This window comes from Puma concolor, chromosome B4 (genome assembly GCF_028749965.1).
Source record: "Puma concolor isolate L17-30 chromosome B4, mPumCon1.1.hap2, whole genome shotgun sequence".
Lineage (NCBI taxonomy): Eukaryota > Metazoa > Chordata > Mammalia > Carnivora > Felidae > Puma > Puma concolor.
The window spans coordinates 5391854-5412341 of record NC_141673.1 but is presented as its reverse complement, the minus strand read 5'-3'; the positions used below and the strand labels follow the sequence as shown (position 1 = coordinate 5412341).

The 20488-nt window shown below is 52.9% G+C and overlaps 1 protein-coding gene and 1 long non-coding RNA gene across 2 annotated transcripts in view; one reads left to right on the top strand and one right to left on the bottom strand.

The window, feature by feature from the left end:
* Window positions 1-18: 18 nt before the first annotated feature.
* LOC147578841 (uncharacterized) lies at window positions 19-4320 on the bottom strand. Its single transcript, XR_015253245.1, has 2 exons — window positions 4092-4320; window positions 19-2960 (listed from the first exon to the last, which is right to left on the bottom strand). It is a non-coding gene; the product is annotated as an uncharacterized LOC147578841 (long non-coding RNA).
* A 23-nt stretch (window positions 4321-4343) lies between these two features.
* Window positions 4344-20488, top strand: part of SAMM50 (SAMM50 sorting and assembly machinery component) — a 34528-nt gene continuing 18383 nt past the window's right edge. Inside the window, exons 1-9 of the mRNA XM_025926772.2 lie at window positions 4344-4483; window positions 8437-8547; window positions 11661-11762; window positions 13517-13604; window positions 15717-15823; window positions 16906-17036; window positions 17277-17364; window positions 19624-19752; window positions 20181-20252. Coding sequence (XP_025782557.1) covers window positions 4463-4483; window positions 8437-8547; window positions 11661-11762; window positions 13517-13604; window positions 15717-15823; window positions 16906-17036; window positions 17277-17364; window positions 19624-19752; window positions 20181-20252 — 849 coding nt within the window. The 5' untranslated portion in view covers window positions 4344-4462. The remainder of the gene's footprint in view (window positions 4484-8436; window positions 8548-11660; window positions 11763-13516; window positions 13605-15716; window positions 15824-16905; window positions 17037-17276; window positions 17365-19623; window positions 19753-20180; window positions 20253-20488) is intronic.

The following is a 20488-nucleotide window of genomic DNA, read 5'->3' as shown; positions in this document are numbered from 1 at the left end:
AACTGACTTAAGTTGTAGAACACTTTTTTGCCCTCGCCTAAATATGTGATAAGAGTTTTGCATAAAATATACAGGAATCTCATTATCTGTTGCATCATAGGTTATGGGAATCAGTGAGGTGTTAGCAAGCCCTAGGAAAAATCCGGTGCACAGACAGGCATCCCGGGCCCCCAGGCAGGAGCCCAGCACAACAGAAGGGGCTTGTGGTCTGCGCCCCTTTTTCCTCAATGGCCCCTTCCCGCTTCTGCGCCCCCAGAGCCTTAACAGAGACAAAGAGGCAGGGACCTACCTTCTCCCCAGGTGTGGTTTGTCAGCAAGGACAGAGTAATGTGACTCAAGGTGAAACGTGCTGTCTCCATTTATGCATTCGAGTGGAACACAAAAGACACCGATCAGCTCAAAATCCTCAGCACCAGCTCACAAAGCTGCAGCCATCACCTATGCTGTGTAAGCGTGTTGCAGCTGAAGAACCAGCCGGTTCGGACAGAGCACTTCCTTGCAGACACATCCCCTCGAAAAGAGAATGTGGTTCTAGGAACAGCCTCTGTGTGAGCCCTGAGCTGCCAGGACATTGGGACCTCCCAGGCAGGCTCCTTGTGAACATTCGGGGCCACCGCCCAGCGCACAGAACCCCGCTTTGTGGCTCCTTGCTGGGTCCTTGTGTCTCCAGGATGCGGGCACCAAGGCTCCTGTTCTGAGAGCGCTTTGCCCCTTAAGTGAGCGGTAGGTTCTCCCCGCCTCTTGAGCCCCAGAGCAAGGCACTGTCCCCCTTGCCGAGCTGGCCTGGGGGTAGGAGAGGCTGGGTCCACACCCACCTGGGCAATTTGGAGCATACCCTCGCGCCTTGCCCTGAGCCCCCGATTCTCAAGTTTCCCGATCACCGCAACTGTTAACGGCTGGTAGAATGACATGCGACTTATTTTCTTACTACTTTTGGAAATGGTTCAACCTCCTGAAAATGAACACGTGTTTTATCATTTTTAGAAAATGTGTGCCAAGACAAAGAAGGATAATACTCTTTTAGAAATGGCCGAGGCTCCACTCACCACCTGTGCCTTAAATGCCACCCCACTCGCACCCCCCACAGGCCCTCACGTCTCCGGCACTGCTGAGGGTTCTTCTCGGCGCGGAAACACATTCTCAAGTTCCTACCACCTTAGCAAACGAACCCCTTCCTCCTTGTATGGTACGTTTGTGCTCTGGAATTTTCCACTGTCAGGAATCATCACTGTGTAGTCTACTGAATGCCAGGGAGCCACAGTCTTTATTTGGGGAACAGATAATGAAACTTGGTGCAGAGCACGAACCTAGTCTTGGTTTAACCATGACAACAGCAACAACAACAACAAAAGGTGTGCATGTGGGTCTATGGAGAAAAGACTGAAAGCATCTTCACCAGAAGCACTGACGGTAGTGATCATTATGCTGTTATCTGTAATCGTAGTTTATTTGTTGCACTTGGGTTTTGCAAATTTCTATGGTAAATACTTATCACTTCCACTGGAAAAGATCTAATAAATGTGATGTTGAAACGTTTTGTTTTCCGTAGTGTCTGCGTCCTTTCCCAGAAGCCCTGCTTTCGTTTTCTTCCCTTGAGGCCCTTCAAATGCCCCCCCCCTCCCCCAGGTTTATGGCCCCGCCAGCCAGGTGGTCTCCACATGGACCCTATCCTAGACACTGGCCCAGACCCTCCCCTAGAGTCCCTCTCCTTCTGGGACCCCAGACTGTCCTGAGTGCTGGGCTTGTCCCCAAGGTTCAGCCTTGCCTGCTGTACTGAGAGTTCACAGCTGCATCTGGGGGCCTCACCTTGAGGAACCCCCCCAGTCTCTGAGCCCACCTGGCCACCTCCACTGGCCATTCCTCGGCTACTCACCAGTATAACCCTCCAGTGCACAACTGCCCTGTGCCTGTCAGATTCCAAGTCACCTGAGCTGGGCACCAGAGACTCTTTGAACCCCTTCTCCCCCGCCCCCTCCAGCTGGTCCCAATCTTGCTGGACTATGGAACGAACCCAGCCTCCTGTCCTGAGCCTACTCACTGGAGCCCATGCCCGGCGGGTGCTGTGTGGGGCCACACGCTCCCGCGAAGCGCCAAGGCTCACCTCCCCTGACCTCGGGGGTAGCCTGGATCCAGGTCGGAGCCTGCTCCCCTCTGGCTGCCTGCCCGGATCCTAACAGTCGTGTTCCAAGCAAAGAGGTGAGTGACCTCTATGGGCATCTGTGGGAAGACGCAGTGTCCCTTCCTCATGACCTCTGAGATTTGAGGTTTCATTTTATTAAGGGAGCCAGCGTAGTCACTAAACTGCATTTCGACTACTCACGGGGCCAGATCTATACTTCGTGAACCAAGTTTCTCAAAAGCTGGTGTCCTCGCGGGTATCACTAAGGGATTTGATCAGTTAGGTTAGTCTGGGTTAGGTGGCCTTTAACAAAGATTCCCCCAGAAGGTTGATTTCTTATACTGCATACCCATCAGACTTGGCTGGCCTAGCCTGAAACTGTCCCCCCATCTGGAGGGTCACTGATTGCAGCGACAGTGGGAAAGGAATATGGTGCTCAAACGTTGTCATCCAGAAGTGATAACTATCCCTTTGGCCTTCAACCTGTTGACCAAAGCAAGTCACATGGATGGGGGCGGGGAAATGCTACTCTACCTTTTGCCTGATGAACACTGTCACCGAGGGCTGAAGAGCCTCAAAAACCAGAACCCAAAGTCTCTATGACCCAATCAATTCAGGAAATACCGGCTTCAAGAAAGTGAGATCGAGGTACTGCAGGACTTCTCAGAGCCTTCAATATGTTAATGTGCATTCTGACTGTCAGACATAGTGTTTGAGGATAAAGCTGTCTGTGTTCCTGATGTGGCTTCTGTCACGCTGTCACCAGTGCCTTGTACACAATAGGCTCTTGAATATTTGGCTCAGGACTCATTGCCGTCTGCAGGTCAACCTCATGGATTACCTTTCAGAAGACAATAATGAAGGAGAGAATGCAGGAAGATGTAGTTTATTCAGTGTCTGCAGTGAGCCAGGCCCCACGCTTTAGCTCATCAGATCCTCAGTATACCGCCATGCCTTAGGAACTGCTATCATCCCCATTTTCCAGATGAGGAAACAGGAACTGGCAGAATGAATTCTGAGCAAGTGTCCAGCTTGTGTGACTTGTGCTTAAAGTCTGCTCCTAGATTAGCTTTGAAAATGTCCAAGTTTTCACATCTCCAATAGCCTCTTGAGTCTGAGCTGGTGTTCAGGAGATACCAATAGACTCACTTTGGTGGTCAGGGACAGGTTTCCTGAACCCCAGGAGCGGGGTGGGTGGGTAGGGGGGAGTGTAGATGGGTAGGTCAACCTGCAAGGGGTGCTGGGAGGTTAGGACTTGGCCCTAGCAGCGCTGGCTTGGGTTTCTTCCCAGGCAAGAAGGGGAATGTGGTCTCCAGGGCCCCTGGGGACTTGGGGTGCTATTTAAATGGGAGAGGGTGTCAGGAACTCTGGGAGGGGGCGGGGGGGGGAGAAGAAAAGGAGTTGAAATGATACTGTTATCAGAAGGGAGAGGACACATGGTCCCTCTTCCCCCATCCCATCACTCAGCTGTTTCTCCCTGCTTTCATCACTACACGTGGCTACTATTTACGACATGGTTTTGACGGAGGGAAGGGGGCTGCTGCCTCCACCGAGGGGCGAGGTGAAGCCCCGTGGCCATCCGGTTCTCCGCCCCTGGCCCGTGCCCGGGGGTGGAGTCCCCGCTAGCACTTATGGGCTCGGTTGAAAGGACGATTGTCGTGCACCTACGGCCCACCCAGAGCCTTGTGCTGTGCCGGGCGTTGTCACGCTCCCTGATTCCTATCCAGAGACGTGGTATGACCCTCCCCTTCCCTTTACCAAACGGGGACAGCCCTCGGGGGCTTCCGCGACTGTTAGGACCCGGGCGGCCGGCCAGAGGGGAGCAGGCGCCGACCCGGATCTGTGCTACCCCCGAGGCCAAGGGAGGCGAGCCCCGGCGGTTCGCGGGAGCGTGGGGCCCGCACAGCATCCGCCGGGCCGGGGCGCCAGGAGGACTAAGGGAGGACCCTGGCTGAAGCTCCGGCGCACCCACCAGCGGGTTTGCTCTTTCCCGGGGGCGACTCCGGACTCCCGCTGCCTGGGATCCTCACTCCGACCCGCGCCCCACGCGCCAGCAGCTACACCGGCGTCTTTGGAGGCTCCGCGCTTGCGCGGTCTCCAGGCCGCGGGACTTCCCGAGGTCCGTGCGAACATCCGGGTCATGGGTTCTTAAGGACCAATGAGCGGAAAGACCGTGAGCCGGGGGGCGGGTTATCATGGCTGCCCCCAGTGCTCCCCGTCCGAGGGCTTGTAGGCGTCGTACTGACTGACGGCTCCGCCACCGCGGACCCGCCCTCTGCCCTCGCCAGCCGTGCCGCGTTCGGGTCCGGGTAGCTCTGCGAGGCGGCGGCCGGAAAGGGAGCCATGGGGACAGTGCACGCCCGGGTAAGAGGCCCAGCGACCCGCGGGCCGCGTGACCTCTGGGCAGGCACCGCGGGGAGACGCTCTCGCCGCGGCGCCCGGGGTTCCTCCCAGTTACGGGGGCGCCGGGGGCGGCGCGGCCTGCAGGCCGGGTGGAAGGAGGCCGCAAAGACCTCCGAGCAGGAGACCGGGCCTCAGAGGAGGGACGTGACTTGCCCAAGGTCGCCCAGCGAGGCAGTGGCCCCGAAGGGACTAGCGAGCTTTCCGTGGTGACCTGGAGCAGAGCAATAAGCCTTTCTCTGCACGACCTGACTTCTCTACCTTCAGCCGAGCCGGGTTACCGGTCGCCTTCCGCAGGCTCCCGCTCAGCCCCTGCCGGGGTCGCGGTGCACCCTAGAGCAAGTATCCTTTGAAGACCTCCGGCCCAGACGCGTCTAGAAGCCTGCCTTTCTCCTGCTTAACGGTGCAGAGACAGAACCTCTCCATGCTTTACTTACCCCTTTTAAAGTGGAGGCGGGAATAGTACTTTCCAGTTTGTTGCGAGAATTAAGACACGATAGGTGAAGGTCCTTGGGTCCTTGGTGCGTCCTACCTGCTGGCCAAACTGCTCTCCTTGGTCCTAATCTTAACTGAGGGCCAGAGAATGAGTACGTTGCCCAGGTCACACTTGTTAGAGCCTCAGAATGTTCCAAAACTCAGACCTCCCAGCCTTCAACGTTACTTTTATACTATGACACGGATTGTTTCACTTGTCCTGCTCAGAAGTTTCCCGTAGTTGGCCGTGAGCTTCCCCAAGTATTTCGCACAGGCCCCTCGGCTTGGCCCTGGGAGTTGGACTTCACTCGGCCTCACATCACGCGTTCAAATGAAACACCGTGGCTGTGCTGACACACTCGTTGCCCTGTTCTTGCTGTTCCGCGGCTCCTGGCTCACCCCCCCCCCCACTCGTTCCCCCCTCCTCCCCGGGACACAGTCCCATCTTCTAGAGCTCAGTTCAGGCCACTTGCTACATACACCTCCTCCTTATCTGGCCTCATTTGGACGCGCTGACTTCCTTGATATTGTTCCTGTGCCGCCCGTCTGAGCGCTTCCAGTCTAAGTTTCTAGATGTTACGACAGGAGCCGCATCTGACTTGGTTTGCATCCCTCGTAGCATCTCCAACAAAGTAAACGTTCCGCTCATTTATTACCGTAACATTTACCGGTGGTCTGCTAGGTGCCTGGCATGGCTATAGGCGCTGGCGATTCAGAAAACAACGACAAAAATCTTTGCTTTTATTGAGCTCCTTTGACGCTGACATTGCTGCTCCTTTGATTCGTGTGTTGGCAAGAAATGCTCTTTGATTTGAGTGGCACACGCCACCGGCCAGTGTTATTTGGACGTTTCGGTCAGGATTCGCAGTGAGAAGGCATTTTATGTTTGGCGGGTGGTGTTTACTATAAATATCAGTTTTGTTTTCTTATTTTTCTTATTTTTTAATATTTATTTTTGAGAGTGTGTGCACCGTCCGCGTGGGGGAGGGGCAGAGAGAGAGAGAGAGAGAGAACAAGTGGGGGAGGGGCAGAGAGAGGGAGAGAGACAATTCCAGGTAAGTTCTGCTCTGTCGGTGCAGAACCTGATACGGGGCTCGTACTCACAAACCATGAGGTCATGACCTGGGCCAGAGTCGGACACTCAACTGACTGGGCCACCCAGGTGCCTCCAAAGTTTGAAATTCTGATTAAAGGGTATAAATGGGAATGGCAGATCTTTGGTAGACCATATTTCGTGCTTTGAAATTTCAGGAACTGTAATGGAATTTTTTTTTTTTTTTTTTTTTTTTTTTTTTGCATAATGGACTATGCACCTTGTGCGTATTTGCTAAGCATTCAGATCGAATAGAGTGACTACGTGCATATGTTCCTAACCATAGTATATACTCTGCAAAGTTTGCACAAATTTAATATACTTTTTTACACTGTGTAAACTTAAATACAGGAAGCATATGTGTGAAATGGTGCAGGTAAAAAGTTACTTTTTCAATTAGTTAACATTTTGAGAAATACAGTAATGATTCAGTTTTTTGAAATATTGCACAACAGGGGCACCTGGGTGGCTCAGTCGGTTAAACGTCTGACTTCAACTCGGGTCATGATCTCCCGTCTCGTGAGTTCAAGCCCCGCGTGCTGTGCTGACAGCTCAGAGCCTGGAGCCTGCTTGGGATCCTGTGTCTCCCTCTCTCTCTGCCCCTCCTCCTATCTCTCTCTCTCTCTCTCTCTCTCTCTCTCCCCCTCTCAAGAATAAACATTAAAAAAAGTATCGCACAACAAAAATGAAAAGATGACGATATGAAATAAATGATCTATTCTTTGTCCAGCGTGGTCTTCCCTTTTCGCTCACGTAAATATCCCGCTTCAGCCACTGTGAGGCAAGGGCTCGGTCTGTCTCGTTCACTGCTACATCCCCGGCTGTTAGCCCAGTGCTCAGCAGGCAGTAACACAGACTTCCAGAACCTAGAGGTGTCCCACTACGGGAAGGGCAGGTTCTGCCCCAAGAAGCCTGGCTCACATAGATGACGTTTAAGGCAGATCGTTTTAGGGAGAAAGTTATTCTGGGCCGAGAGAACAAGGTATGCGCAGACATGCGCGTAAGAGTCAGGGGAGTGCTGGGGGTTGAACTTGGAGGAGCAGGTGTGGGCCTTCTGGTGGCGGTCCCTCGCACGCCCTGCTAAGGAATCTCGTTGGATTCTCTATCTGCAGGCACTCTTGAGGGCCATCACAGTCTTTTAGAGCAGGAGTGGAAAAGAGGACATGCCAGGTCGTTACCTTTCCAGAGAACCGGTGACGTGTTAGAGGAAGGACGTACTGACAAGAGTCTGTCTTGTGTCTGGGAAAAGGGGATAGTGTCCCAGAGTCTCCATTGCGGCACACGCCGCAGAGTCAAACGCTTCTGTGCGCTTTGAAAGCACCTATTTGTAGAGAATTGGGGGAGCAAGAAGCAGCCAGATACTGGTTAGGACAGGGTTCCTCCAAATCTGCGAATTTGTGCATTTGCCTAGTGCCACACTGGCCCTGAATCCATACCCAGGAGGGCCTGGGTGTCCCCGTACTTAGGCAAGTCCCCATATTAAACATGTAATACTGTGTGTGTGTTCTTAAACATTCTATTGTATTATCATGGCCCCCTGGAAGTCCTATACCAGGCACAGCCTGTGCAATTCTTATTTCGAAGTTGCTTTAATGCTTTTGAGATGATGTCAGTTCAGATTGCAGCAAGTGACTGCTTTCTGGCACATTTTATGAACATACGCAGCTCCTTTTAATGTGTGAATGAGACTTTCAGGGTGCGGAAAAATATGTTTTAGTAACTTGGTTTGTCAACGTAGTTATCCTATCCTAGGATGTATCCAATCTGGATGAAAAAAATTAGGATAATTTCTGTAACACCAAAACAATTTGTTTTATCTTTGATAAATGCCTTTGTGGCATCTTATTTTGAACTACTTTTTTCTTGAGATGGGCCTTAGGTATATAGAACCAAACAGCCATAGTCGCATAGACCTCAGTTCATGACACAATCATGAGTAATACACTGGCCACCAAGGGCTCACTGCCTATCCGGGGCTTGTACGTCAGCAGTACTTACGTCTGCCGTGTTCTCCCCAGCCTCCACTCAACAGAGGGAAACACAGTACCGAGCTTTCTGGAACACCATCTAAAGACAAAACTCAAAAGATTAAAAAAAAAAATTTTTTTTTTAAGTTTATTTATTTATTTTGAGAGAGAATGAGAGGAGGGGGGCAGAGACAGAGAATCCCATGCGGGCTCCGCACCATCAGTGTGGAGCCGACGTGGGGCTCAAGCTCCTGAACTGTGAGATCGTGACCTGAGCCGAAAGCAAGAGTCAGGCACTTAGCTGACTGAGTCACCCAGACGCCCCAGAGATTTTTGTGTTTTTGTGTAAGTTTATTTAACTGTGTTTTCTCCCTCCCTTTCAGAGTTTGGAGCCTCTTCCAGCCAATGGACCTGATTTCGGAGCATTAGGAGAAGAAGCTGAGTTTGTTGAAGTTGAACCTGAGGCTAAACAGGAGATTCTCGAAAACAAAGATGTGAGTTTTTGTTGAAGTGCTTGATGAAGTCACTGCCAGAGACATTGGCTTCCATAGAGCCCCAGGGAGACAGAGGATTAACCTGTCTCAGTGCCTTCATTGAAGAAGAGTTTATAGCCAACTGTTTTAGAAAGGCTGGTGACTTTTAGAAAAATAGCTTCTGGCTTTAGAGAAATAGTTTATTTTATTTTATTTTATTTTTTTATATACTTTATTGTCAAATTGGTTTCCATACAATACGCAGTGTTCATCCCAACAGGTGCCCTCCTCAGTGCCCATCACCCACCTTCCCCTCTCCCCCACCCCCCATCAACCCTCAGTTTGTTCTCGGTATTTAAGAGTCTCTTATCGTTTGCCTCCCTCCCTCTCTGTAACTTTTTTTACCCCCTTCTCCTCCCCCATGGTCTTCTGTTAAGTTTCTCAAGATCCACATATGAGTGAAAACATATGGTATCTGTCTTTCTCTGCCTGACTTATTTCACTTAGCATAATACCCTCCAGTTCCATCCACATTGCTGCAAATGGCCAAATTTCATTCTTTCTCATTGCCAGGTAGTATTCCCTTGTATATATAAACCGTATCTTCTTTATCCATTCGTCAGTTGTTGGACATATAGGCTCTTTCCATAATTTGGCTATTGTTGAAAGTGCTGCTATAAACATTGGGGTGCAAGTGCCCCTATGCATCATCACTCCTGTATCCCTTGGGTAAATTCTTAGCAGCTATTACTGGGTCATAGGGTAGTTCTATTTTTAATTTTTTGAGGAACCTCCACACTATTTTCCAGAGCAGCTGCACCAGTTTGCATTCTACCTGGGGAAGTTTAGACAGACATTTTTATATTTATGTTATTTAAAAAAACAAAACAAAAAACTAAGTATTTCAAGGACAAACCCAGATTATAATTAAGTTTATACTGCGTCCAGAAAAAAGAGTGAAACGTTTCCTAAACCTTGCTCCCTTTGAAATTTAAATCCAGCTGAAGAAGTGTAAGCACGTTTTCAGTGATTATATGATGAAGACCTTTTGCGACATTCTGACTACCCTCAGTTATGCATTTCCTTAATATTCCGTATTATCTCTGCTTTATTTCTCTGTTACTCATTGCCATCTACGAAACTGTAAACTTGTCTATTGCAAGCCCCTTTAGAAGGTAAGCTCCACTGACTCAGGAATTTATGTCCTGTTCACTACTATATCCTCAATGTTTAGAATAAAACGTGGCTTGTAGGTAATCGGTGCAGTGCACTGTCACTGAATAAATGAATTAAATAAGCATCTACAGACCGGGCGGCGAGAGGCTCTGAGCCAGCATGTATCATGCTTATTGAAATGCGCACAAGCGCTCTAGCAAGATGCGCAGTTATTAAGTTGGAGGTCATAGCATCAGCGACATCTGGCTACAGAGACCTTGTAAGTCTCAGTCACAGGAAGTAAACACCTGGCAAAAAATAGGTTCAGATAACCAGTTGTTCTAAAAAGGCAGGAAAATAAATAAAGTCTGGAATGAAGAAGTGTGGATCATTAAACTTGAAAAAAAATCCTTGACTTACTTTTCAGACATTTGTCTTTAGCCTTGATCTCTTGTTGTGTCTCATACCTAATAATCAGTGTCCTTTTACAACTATGTGCAAAAGAATGAAACTGGACCACTTTCTTTCACCATACACAAAAAATAAACTCAAAATGGATCAAAGACCTAAATGTGAGACCCGAAACCATAAAAATCCTAGAAGAGAGCACAGGCAGTAATTTCTCTGATATCAGCAGTAACAACTTTTTTCTAGATGGGTCCCCTGGGGCAAGGGAAGCAAAAGCAAAAATAAGCTGTTGGGGCTGCATCAAAATAAAAAGCTTCTGCACAGCAAAGGATACCATCAACAGAATGAAAAGAGAACCTACGGAATGGGAGTAGATATTTGCAAATAAAGGGTGAGGATCCAAAATGGACGAAGAACTTATATAACTGAACACCAGAAAGAGACAAATAATCCAATTAGAAAACGGGCAGAAGACACGAACAGACATCCAAGGAAGACATCCAGATGGCCAACGGACACATGAGAAGATGCTCCACCTCACTCACTATAGGGAAATGCACATCAAAACCACGCTGCGATATCATCTCGCGTCTATCAGAATGCCTGGAATCACACACACAAGAAATAATAGGTGTTAGCAAGGATGTGGAGAAGAAGGAACCCTCATGCACTGTTGGTAGGAATGCAACTTGGTGCAGCCACTGTGGAAAACAGCACGGAGGTTCCTCAAAAAGTTAAAACCAGAACTGACCTACAATCTAGCAATTGCACTACTGGGTATTTACCTCCAAAACACAAAAACACTGATTCTAAGGGATACATGCACCCCTACATTTACTGCAGTGTTATTTACAGTAGCCAAATTATGGAAGGAGCCCAAATGTCCGTCAACAGATGGACACACACACACACACACACACACACACTGGAATATTACTCAGACAACAAGAACGAAACCTTGACATTTACAAGGACGTGGATAGAACTAGAGAGTATAATCCTAAGTGAGGTAAGTCAGAGAAAGACAAATACTACATGATTTCACTTGTATGTGGAATTTGCGAAATGAGCAAAAAGAGACAAACCAAGAAACAGAGTTTTGTGTGTGTTTTTTTTTTTTTTTAAGTTTGTTTATTTTTGACAGAGATGTGGGCAGGGGAGGGGTGGAGAGTCAGAGAGGCACAGAATCCGAAGCAGGCTCCAGGCTCTGAGCTGTCAGCACAGAGCCCGACGTGGGGCTCGAACTCACAAACCGTGAGATCATGACCTGAGCCGAAGTGGGATGCTTCACCGACTGAGCCACCCAGGCGCCCCAAGAAACAGACTCTTAACCATGGAGAGCACACTGATGGTCACCAGAGGGGAGGTTGGTGGGGGGGGATGTGTGGAAATAGGTGAAGGAGGTTAAGAGGACACTGTGGGGAGCACAACATAATGTGTGGAAGTGTTGAATCACACTATACACCTGAAACTCCTATAACGCTGTATGTTATCTCCACTGCAATTGGAAAAAAACCAAAACGGCATTTAAAACAAAAAAATGACAATCAGTGTCCCTTTGTCACATTTAGGTGGTCGTTCAACACGTTCATTTTGATGGACTCGGAAGAACCAAAGATGATCTCATCATATGTGAAATCGGAGATGTTTTTAAGGCGAAAAACCTTATTGAGGCAAGTTCTCTCTACTTGGCCCTGTTTCCCATTCCCTCCCGAGGAACCTCCACATCTGTCTCAAACCACTGAGCTGCACCCCAGCCTCTCTGCGCATGACCTTGCCCCCCACCCTGAAGGGGAGCCTTGGTGCGCCCAGGCTGAGCCTCCCCAGTCCCCCCGAGCGCCTCCCGCAAACCTAATGTGTTTTGCACATGCCCTCGCCTCTGGTCTCTCCTGCCCCAGAGGCTAGTCCGTCCCGTGTTCTTCGCCGCCCGCCAGCGTTGTCATAGGCACCACGGCTGGCTCTCTCCCTGGCACCCCGCTCGGTGCTCCAGCGTGCTGCCACGTGTGGTGGGTGCTCCGCTGTTAGCCACTCCTGCTGTCACCTTGCGGCCTTGGCTCCGTTTATCCCCTGGTCTCTGTCCTGGATGTCAGCATCTCCGGTCCTCTCCCTGGAGGGCGCCTTCTGTCCTTCTCGGCCCTTGGAACCACATTGGACATGTCCGGGCAGAGTCCCCCAACAGCCTCCTCCAGGTGGCCCGTCAGTACCTGATGTGGGAAACTGTTGGGGTTCGGAGCTGTTGGCCAAGAGAGAATTCTTGGGATGTCGTGGGTGCAAAAAGGTGGTTTTATTAAAGCGTGGGGACAAGGAGCCTTGGGCAGAAAGAGCTGCCCCAGGATTGTGAGGAGTGACTGGTTACGTACTGGGGGAGTTGGGGGAGGTTTCCAAAAGGACTTTCAGATGCTAAAGAGGATTCCTAAGATACTGGAGGCCTGGCTGCGGTCAAGCTAAGGTGGCTTTTCCCTCGGCAAAGCATTAACATTGAGACCTTAGGGAGCTCCTGGAGGAATGTTCTACTCTGCCTGCCTCAGGTGTTTGTCAGTGCGCTGCAGGTGGTAAGGAAATTTAGTTCTATCTACATTTCCTTTTTGCCTTTGTTCCCCACATCAGTACCCAGCTGTTTGGCCTTTCTCACCTTAAGGAAATTGCTATTTAGGGGCGCCTGGGTGGCTCAGTCGGTTAAGCAACTTCAGCTCAGGTCATGATCTCACAGTCTGTGAGTTCAAGCCCCGCGTCAGGCCGTCTGCTGACAGCTCGGAGCCTGGAGCCTGCTTCGGATTCTGTGTCTCTCTCTCTCTGCCCCTCCCCTGCTCATGGTCTGTCTCTCTCACTCTCAAAAATGAATAAATGTTAAAAAAAAAAAAAAAAAAAAAAAAGATTGCTGTTAAAAAAAAAAAAAAAAAAGACTAAAGTTGGGCTCTACCCTGACAGCCTGGAGCCTGCTTAGGATTCTGTCTCCCACTCTGGCCCCCCTGACACGCACGTGCAATCTCAAAAATAAAGAGAGAAACATTAAAAACAGAGATTAAGGTGATACATAAGCACAGTGTGATGGTCCCCAGGCCATTGAGCTGAAAGGTAGGTATCCCCTCCCCCGCCGGCCCCGGGCTCGCTCTGCAGAGGTAGCACGGCTGGGGCTCCTTGCGCAGCCTTTCCGTGATAACCGCTGTGTTTCTGCACCTTTCATTTTTGACGCTGCGTGGAGAGCTCTTTTGTGGAACTCGTACCCACCTGCCGGGTGAAATACCTGGCCGTCCTCCTCCTGTGCTTCGTCCGTCCCCTCCCGTGCTTCATCCGTCCCCTCCCGTGCTTCGTCCGTCCCCTCACGCGTCCTGTCGCAGCGGGGCTCTCCTCTTGGTGGCTCGGCACCGAGCACTAAACCTCCGTCCTGGCCACTGGAGGAAGATCGTCTCTTTTCCTTCTCTCACAGGTGATGCGCAAATCTCACGAAGCCCGGGAGAAATTGCTTCGCCTGGGAATATTTAGACAAGTGGATGTTTTGATCGACACGTGTCAAGGTACCTACCTGTTGTTGGCCTAGTGTCTCTGATTTCCCCTCCCGCCCATCCTGCGGGATCACGAAAGCTGTACGTGTGGCCAGACGTAGATTGCTCCTGGAGGTGTACCGAGCACATAGGTAGTTAGCCGTCCCAGGGGAGTAACTGGGATGATGGTGGTGAGTTTTATGTCAGGCTGAGGGAAGACTGGTGAACTTTGAAGGTACTGTCATCTGAACCTGTAGATGGTGCAGGCGTTCTGAGAAGGACCGCGAGGAAGGGGGCCAGGCTTCGTTCGGGGTAGCCCAGCCCAGCAGGTGTCCGAACGGGCTCTTGGCAGCCAGGTTCCACCTACACGTGTGCTTTAAACAGGAGGGCGCCAGGAATCAAGAGCTCACTTTTTTCGTTTTTGCTCATTTGCTCGTGTGCCATCTGACATGGTGCGAGGCTGTCAACCTAGCCAACGTTTCTTCTTTGACCGGTGAGCACCTGCTTCGGGCAGGCCCTGTGCTGGGTACCAGGGTGAGTCCAGCGGCAGAGCTTCCAGTCCGGTGGAGCAGGGCCGGGGCGGCCAGCTCCTCTGTGCCCTCGGGGAGAGCCCCGGGCGAGGCTCTGCCCTCCACGCGCGTCCAGCTCCGTCCTCACCAGGACCCGGGCCCGGGGCTAGTGTTGTTGCAGGAAACGTGTTTCCGGATAAGGAAACCAGGGCTCAGAGAGGTGTAAGTTGCCCCAGTGACCCCAGCGGCCCTTTTGCTGCTGCTCCAGAGTGCTCTCCTCCTGGCAGGCCTTGTTGGCAGCTCGTAGCCTCTGCGTTCTCCTGCCTGTCGTAAACGTGACGTGCACGTGGTCCATGGGGGCGCTTCTGTCGGGTTCTCCGCCCCAGCTGCCCGCTAGAATTACCCGGGAAGTTGTGAAAAAGAACAGTTAGGGCAGTGAACTGTTCCGCGTGGTTCTGTGGCGGGGGTGCTCGACATCAACCATCTGTCAGACCCTCTAGGATGTGCAGCACCGAGAACGGACCGTGCAGACCTCCCTGTATTTCCTCCTGATGTCTCGCTATTGATGTGTGACTTGTGACAGACGTCCCACACCGATGCAAGATGATCGGAGACAGAAGTGTGTCGGGGTGGGGGTGGCTCTATGGGGACTCTCTATACTTTCTGCCTGATTTTTCTATAAACCTAATGCCTCTTGCAACAGTGAAGTCTTTTTTTTTTTTTAATTTTTTTTTTAACATGTATTTATTTTTGAGACAGAGAGAGACAGAGCATGAACGGGGGAGGGGCAGAGACAGAGGGAGACACAGAATCGGAAGCAGGCTCCAGGCTCCGGGCCATCAGCCCAGAGCCTGACGCGGGGCTTGAACTCACGGACCGCGAGATCGTGACCTGAGCTGAAGTCGGATGCTCAACCGACTGAGCCACCCAGGCGCCCCTGAAGTCTATTGATTTAAAGAAAAAAAAAAAAAAAATGGTGCCAAGGCTGCACCCTGGCCTGTGTCTGAGGATCCAGGAGCCAGTGTTTAGGCAGCTCGCCACATGTGGCCGCTGCCCAGCCAGGGTGGCAGGGTGGGTCCTGCCCTTCTGTGAGCGGCCCCCAGGCCTTGCAGAGCTCGGCCCTGCTCCCTGGCACCCCGGGGCACGTGGCGGGCATAGAGGCAGCTGCAGGCACCGCACCCCTGGCTTCGCAGAAGGACGAGGACAGTTGCCTCTTAATTTGTGCTGAACTGCTTGCTCCTCCTTCAGGGCTGCCGCAGTCCCTCTGGTCAGAGGAATTCTGCATTTAATGTCAGTTGCACGGAGGCCCCACGTGTTTTCAAGGACCCCTCAGCAAACGCCCTCAGCACATGACGTGTGCTGAAACAAATCCTGCTGCTTGTAGTTCTCTCCTTGTAGCAAAGTCTGACTGTTCCTGGTCTCTTCTGCCATAGGAGCCAGACACAGCTTTTCAGGTGTAGGAGTAAATTGTGATTTTTGTGTCGGAGTGTTCTCAAACTTTAAGACAGAGGGTGTGTTTTCCGAAGATCGTAAAGCACGCTGACTTCAGAAGGCTCTGTCTCCTTGTTAGCAGTGGGACCTACGTGAAATCACAGGTTCTACCTGTCCTACTGACCAGCATTTCTCGTACACTTAGGTGATGACGCCCTTCCAAACGGGTTGGACGTTACCTTTGAAGTAACCGAACTGCGGAGACTGACGGGCAGTTACAACACCATGGTTGGGAACAACGAAGGCAGTATGGTATGATGTACTTCCTCGCGGTGGAACTTTCACTTAGGAGCTTTGAGACTGTGCCCGTTCTCAAAACTGAGGGTGGGGGGCGCCTGGGTGGCGCAGTCGGTTGAGCGTCCGACTTCAGCCAGGTCACGATCTCGCGGTCCGTGAGTTCGAGCCCCGCGTCGGGCTCTGGGCTGATGGCTCGGAGCCTGGAGCCTGTTTCCGATTCTGTGTCTCCCTCTCTCTCTGCCCCTCGCCCGTTCATGCTCTGTCTCTCTCTGTCCCAAAAATAAGTAAAACGTTGAAAAAAAAAAAAAAAAACTGAGGGTGGGTTTAAGACTCTGTCACACACCGCCGTCTCTGCGGGCTAACGCGTGGATTCTCAGCGATCTTCCTAGAATTGATCATAGTATGTTGTAGTTTTTAATTTAATTATGCTTCCAGTTAGTTAACATGCCGTGCTACGTTAGCGTGGGCACTCGAGGTAGCGATTCAGCAGCCCCACGCACCGGACCCCCGGTGCTCCTCACCTGCTTCCCCCATCCCGACCAGAGTATGTTATAGATTGTTTGACAACAATAGTAACGTCAGTGGTTCATTAGGGACGATTTGGGGAGTGTTTGTATTAAGTTTTCTAGTTCAAATTCTCCTGATTCCCTGGCTTTGCAGTTAGGAAGTGGGGCCTGTCTGTCGTCACGAGGCGTATGTGGGGAGCACATGCACTCAGCATGTTTGTTTTTTCTTTTTTAACGTTTATTTCTGAAGGAGAGACAGAGCGTGAGTGGGGGAGGGGCAGAGAGAGAGACACACACACAGAATCTGAAGCAGGCTCCAGGCTTCGAGCCATTAGCACAGAGCCTGATGCAGGGCTCAAACCCACGAACCGTGAGATCATGGCCTGGGCTGAAGTCAGACGCTTCACCGACTGAGCCACCCAGGCGCCCCCAACAAAGGCATGTTTTGATGAGTAAAAGCAATTCCAGATGAAAGGCAAGCCCTTCAGTCTGCGTTTTTGTCCTGTGTTTAGGAGGACCCCTTGGCAGAGTCCTTCTTAACAGTTGCCATTCCTCCCGTTTAAACCACCGCTGTCTTTCTGTTCCTCTTAGGTGCTTGGCCTCAAACTCCCTAATCTTCTAGGCCGTGCAGAAAAGGTGACTTTTCAGTTTTCCTACGGAACGAAAGAAACTTCGTATGGCCTGTCCTTCTTCAAACCACGGCCTGGAAACTTCGAAAGAAAGTAGGAAGCCAAATAGATCGTTGAGTACGGTGGCTTGGCTGGTTTAAGAGTTAAAGTAGAGGCCTTGGTTGCGAAAAGACACTTGACAGGATCGGCTGACGCTTCTGCCCTGTCACAGCGTGCCGTAGCTTTCCTCCTGAAGATGAACCCCAGAAGTGTATTTTTAAATCTGTTGATTTAAATGTGTACAAGTTATAATCCCTGTTTCAGCTGTTAAAGCTCTGTCCCGTTGTCTCCTAGTTTCTCCGTAAACTTGTATAAAGTCACCGGCCAGTTCCCTTGGAGCTCACTGCGGGAGACGGACAGAGGGGTGTCGGCCGAGTACAGCGTGAGTGACCTCCCGCCCTTCCCTTTCTTGCGCTTGCGTGGGGGACCAGGCGCCTGCGTAGCTGACTGCCAAAGTCAGCAAGTGGGGGTGGGCCGGGGGCGGGCAGGGGGCGGGCAGGCCTGGCAGCGGGCTGGCTCTCGCAGCGTGCGCGTCGCGGCCGGGGTCACCCTCTGTCCTTGGCCCTCTGCTGTCGGCTGCTTTCCCGGCCGGGCGCCTTGCCACGGGCCACGCTTGGACTGCCGGGGGTCAGAGAGTGGCCCGGCTCCGTCATGGCGGCTGCGCTTCTGGCTTCCCGTGGGGCCGTGTGCTCATCCTTCCGTGGATGTGCTGAGGCCGACAGCTTCTGAGAGCCGGCAGGGTCGCTTCAGGTTACCGAGGGCCTCCCTCGCTGGTTTGCCCTGAAGGGCGCTTCCAGCAGGACGTGGCGAAGCGCAGCAGGTGGCATTCCTGCCGTCGGACCACTTTTTGGCTTCCTGACGACCCTGCCCTCTCTCCCTTCCTTTTTACACTGGTGCCGCCTCCTCCCCTCCTGTTCGGGCTTCGGTTAGTGAGGAAAGACGGCACGCGGTGCCGAGTAAAAGCAGTTCTCCAGGGGTGGCCTTGAGACCAGCAGCATGGCCTCGCCCGTGAGCTGGTTAGAAATGCAAGTTCCTGGGCCCGCCTGCCTGCCGAACCAGCATCTTGGGGCGTCTGCCCGCCTGCTCCCTGGCGGTTCTGGTCTGAGAGCCCCTGCTGGAGCCCTGCCGTCACCCCCGGGGCTCGAGCGCTGCTGTGCCGCTCGGTCCTTGTCAGCCCGGGGGACGCTGGCCACTCGGGCTCCTCAGCCTCGCAGACAGACCAGGGTCGGGGAAGCCCCCGGCACGGAGGCGGACCGGCGGCCACTGGCTCAGGACGCGACGTGAGCATTTGTAGCTCCGTTTTCGATTCTCCGTGTGGCCACCTGCCCTGTGTGACAGGAGTAGCCTTCAGACTCCTTCCCGCCCTATGCAGGGTGGGGAAGGCCCCCCACCAACCCCGGCTGACGCTGCCCTCTCCGGAGGCCATCGACAGTGTGCCCGGGACTGCAGGCTTTCTCCCCATCCTTCTCCTGTGTCCCCCTTTATCCCTTTGTTCTAAGCCTTTTCTAAATAGCAGATTCTTAGAAGTACCTCCTTTATCCACAGGAAATAGCAGAGGTGGAAGCTCTGTTGGAATAGGCCGTGGGGGAGGGGAAAAGGGAGAAGAGGGACAGAGGGCACTTGTGGCTGGCAGCCCTGGGGTTGAGAGACGAGCTCCTGGAGGCATGGTGCGCTCTTGGTGCCAACGCAGGGTGGGGCTCACTGCGGGAGACAAGAGGCACCGTCTGGCCTCTGCCTCGTCCTCCTGACTGTGCACACCGAAACATAAAATGTGTCTTCTGTGGGCAGTTGTGTTTCTCTTGGGACGAGCTGCCTTATAAGTTCTGGAAGAAATGATTTAGGCCAGCAGTACACCTGCCTCAGGCATTTTGGGGGAGCAGCGGAGTCTCGTGCGGCCCTAAGGGCAGAAATGGCAGGTGAGCAAGGCTGGCCTGTATCTTCTCTGCTTCGCCAACACCTGACGCGGTGCCTGGTGGGTGCTTGATAAGAGATGGAGTTGACGCGGGTGCCCCGCGTTCTCACCCTGAGCGAGGCCCGAGAGGGTGCCCAGCGCCTGACTCGCTCCAGGGAGTGTGAGGTGACCTGGTTTCCTCGTAAGAGTCACCTCATCGTCGCACCGAGGCCACCAGCCAGCGTTCACTGCTCACAAACAACCTGGGCGTCTCAGAGATGGGAACGTAGGTGGGCCTGACCCGGGGGCCGGAGGGTCGGGGCGAGAGGCAGGTCCCACTCGCCCCGGGTTCACTTGGCTCAGGCCTTTGGCCGCAGGAAGGACGCTCTTCACTCAGCAGCGCCTCCGTCTCCCTCTTCTTGCCGGCCGATGTGGGTCACTGCCGTCCCCCGGCCTGGCTTGGGATCCAGGGCTGGGAGGGTCGGGGGGGGGGGGGCCAGGTCAAGCCATCCTAGAGCCGGAAAAGAGGCCCGTGGGTTACAGAGCTGAGTGCGGCCCTCACACAGGCGGCCCGTCTCCTCCCCGGGGCACGGTCCTGCCGCTTTGAGCAGTGTCCCCGCTTTATCCCCTCCCGCTGCCCTTCCTGCCCACCGTTCAAAATAATGCATCTTAGGTATTTAACTGGTTGGCCGTGTGACGACGCCTCCTCCTGAGGCCCGACTGGGGACGACTCCCCATGTGTGCTTACAGTTTCCCATTTGGAAGACCAGCCACACGGTCAAGTGGGACGGCGTGTGGCGGGAGCTGGGCTGCCTCTCGAGGGCGGCGTCCTTCGCCGTGCGGAAAGAAAGCGGGCACTCGCTGAAGTCCTCTCTTTCGGTAAGGGCTCCCCTGTCCCACTGCGATTCGCAGGCGTTGGGAGGGTAGTCTCCACGACCCCGGGGACCGAGGAGGGCCGTGGGTTGGGCGGCTGGTGGCACCGCCCCTGTTACCGTGGGTACCGTCAGTGGTGCCAGCAAAGGTGTGCCTGAGAGCCGGTCCTGGGGTGTAGCCGGAAGCTGGCGGAGGTCACTCAGGTCAGGCTCAAGCTCCTTGAGAGGTCTGCCCCACCCTGTGGGCCCCCCCCAGCTGTGAAATAGGGACGAGGTGCTGCTTTCCCAGAGGGATTTTCTGACGACGAAGTGACGTGATAGGGCGAGGGGTGCGGCCGGGAGCCCAGTCTGAGGTTGGTGCTCAGGAAGCGCTCCTTGTCGCCCGACGTGCCCACTCACAGCGAAATGCCCGATGCGCATGCGCGTCTCTTCTAGCACGCGATGGTCATCGACTCCCGGAATTCCTCCATCATGCCCAGGAGAGGTGCTTTGCTGAAAGTTAACCAGGTACCCTTCCTTCGCAGCGTGTGACCTGCTGGCCGGTGACCCGGGAGGGGAGAGAGCCCCACACGGGAGGCACATTCTCTATACGGCACGCCTTCCTTTAATTATGGAGATTGTTCTAGAACGGCTGGAGGGGGTGTCGGCTCTGGACCCGTTCCCCGCAGTGCCGTGTCCTGCGTCCACAGACGGAGCGGGGGTGGGGTTCTGGCCTCGGGGCTGGGGTCACTTCCTAGGCCGGG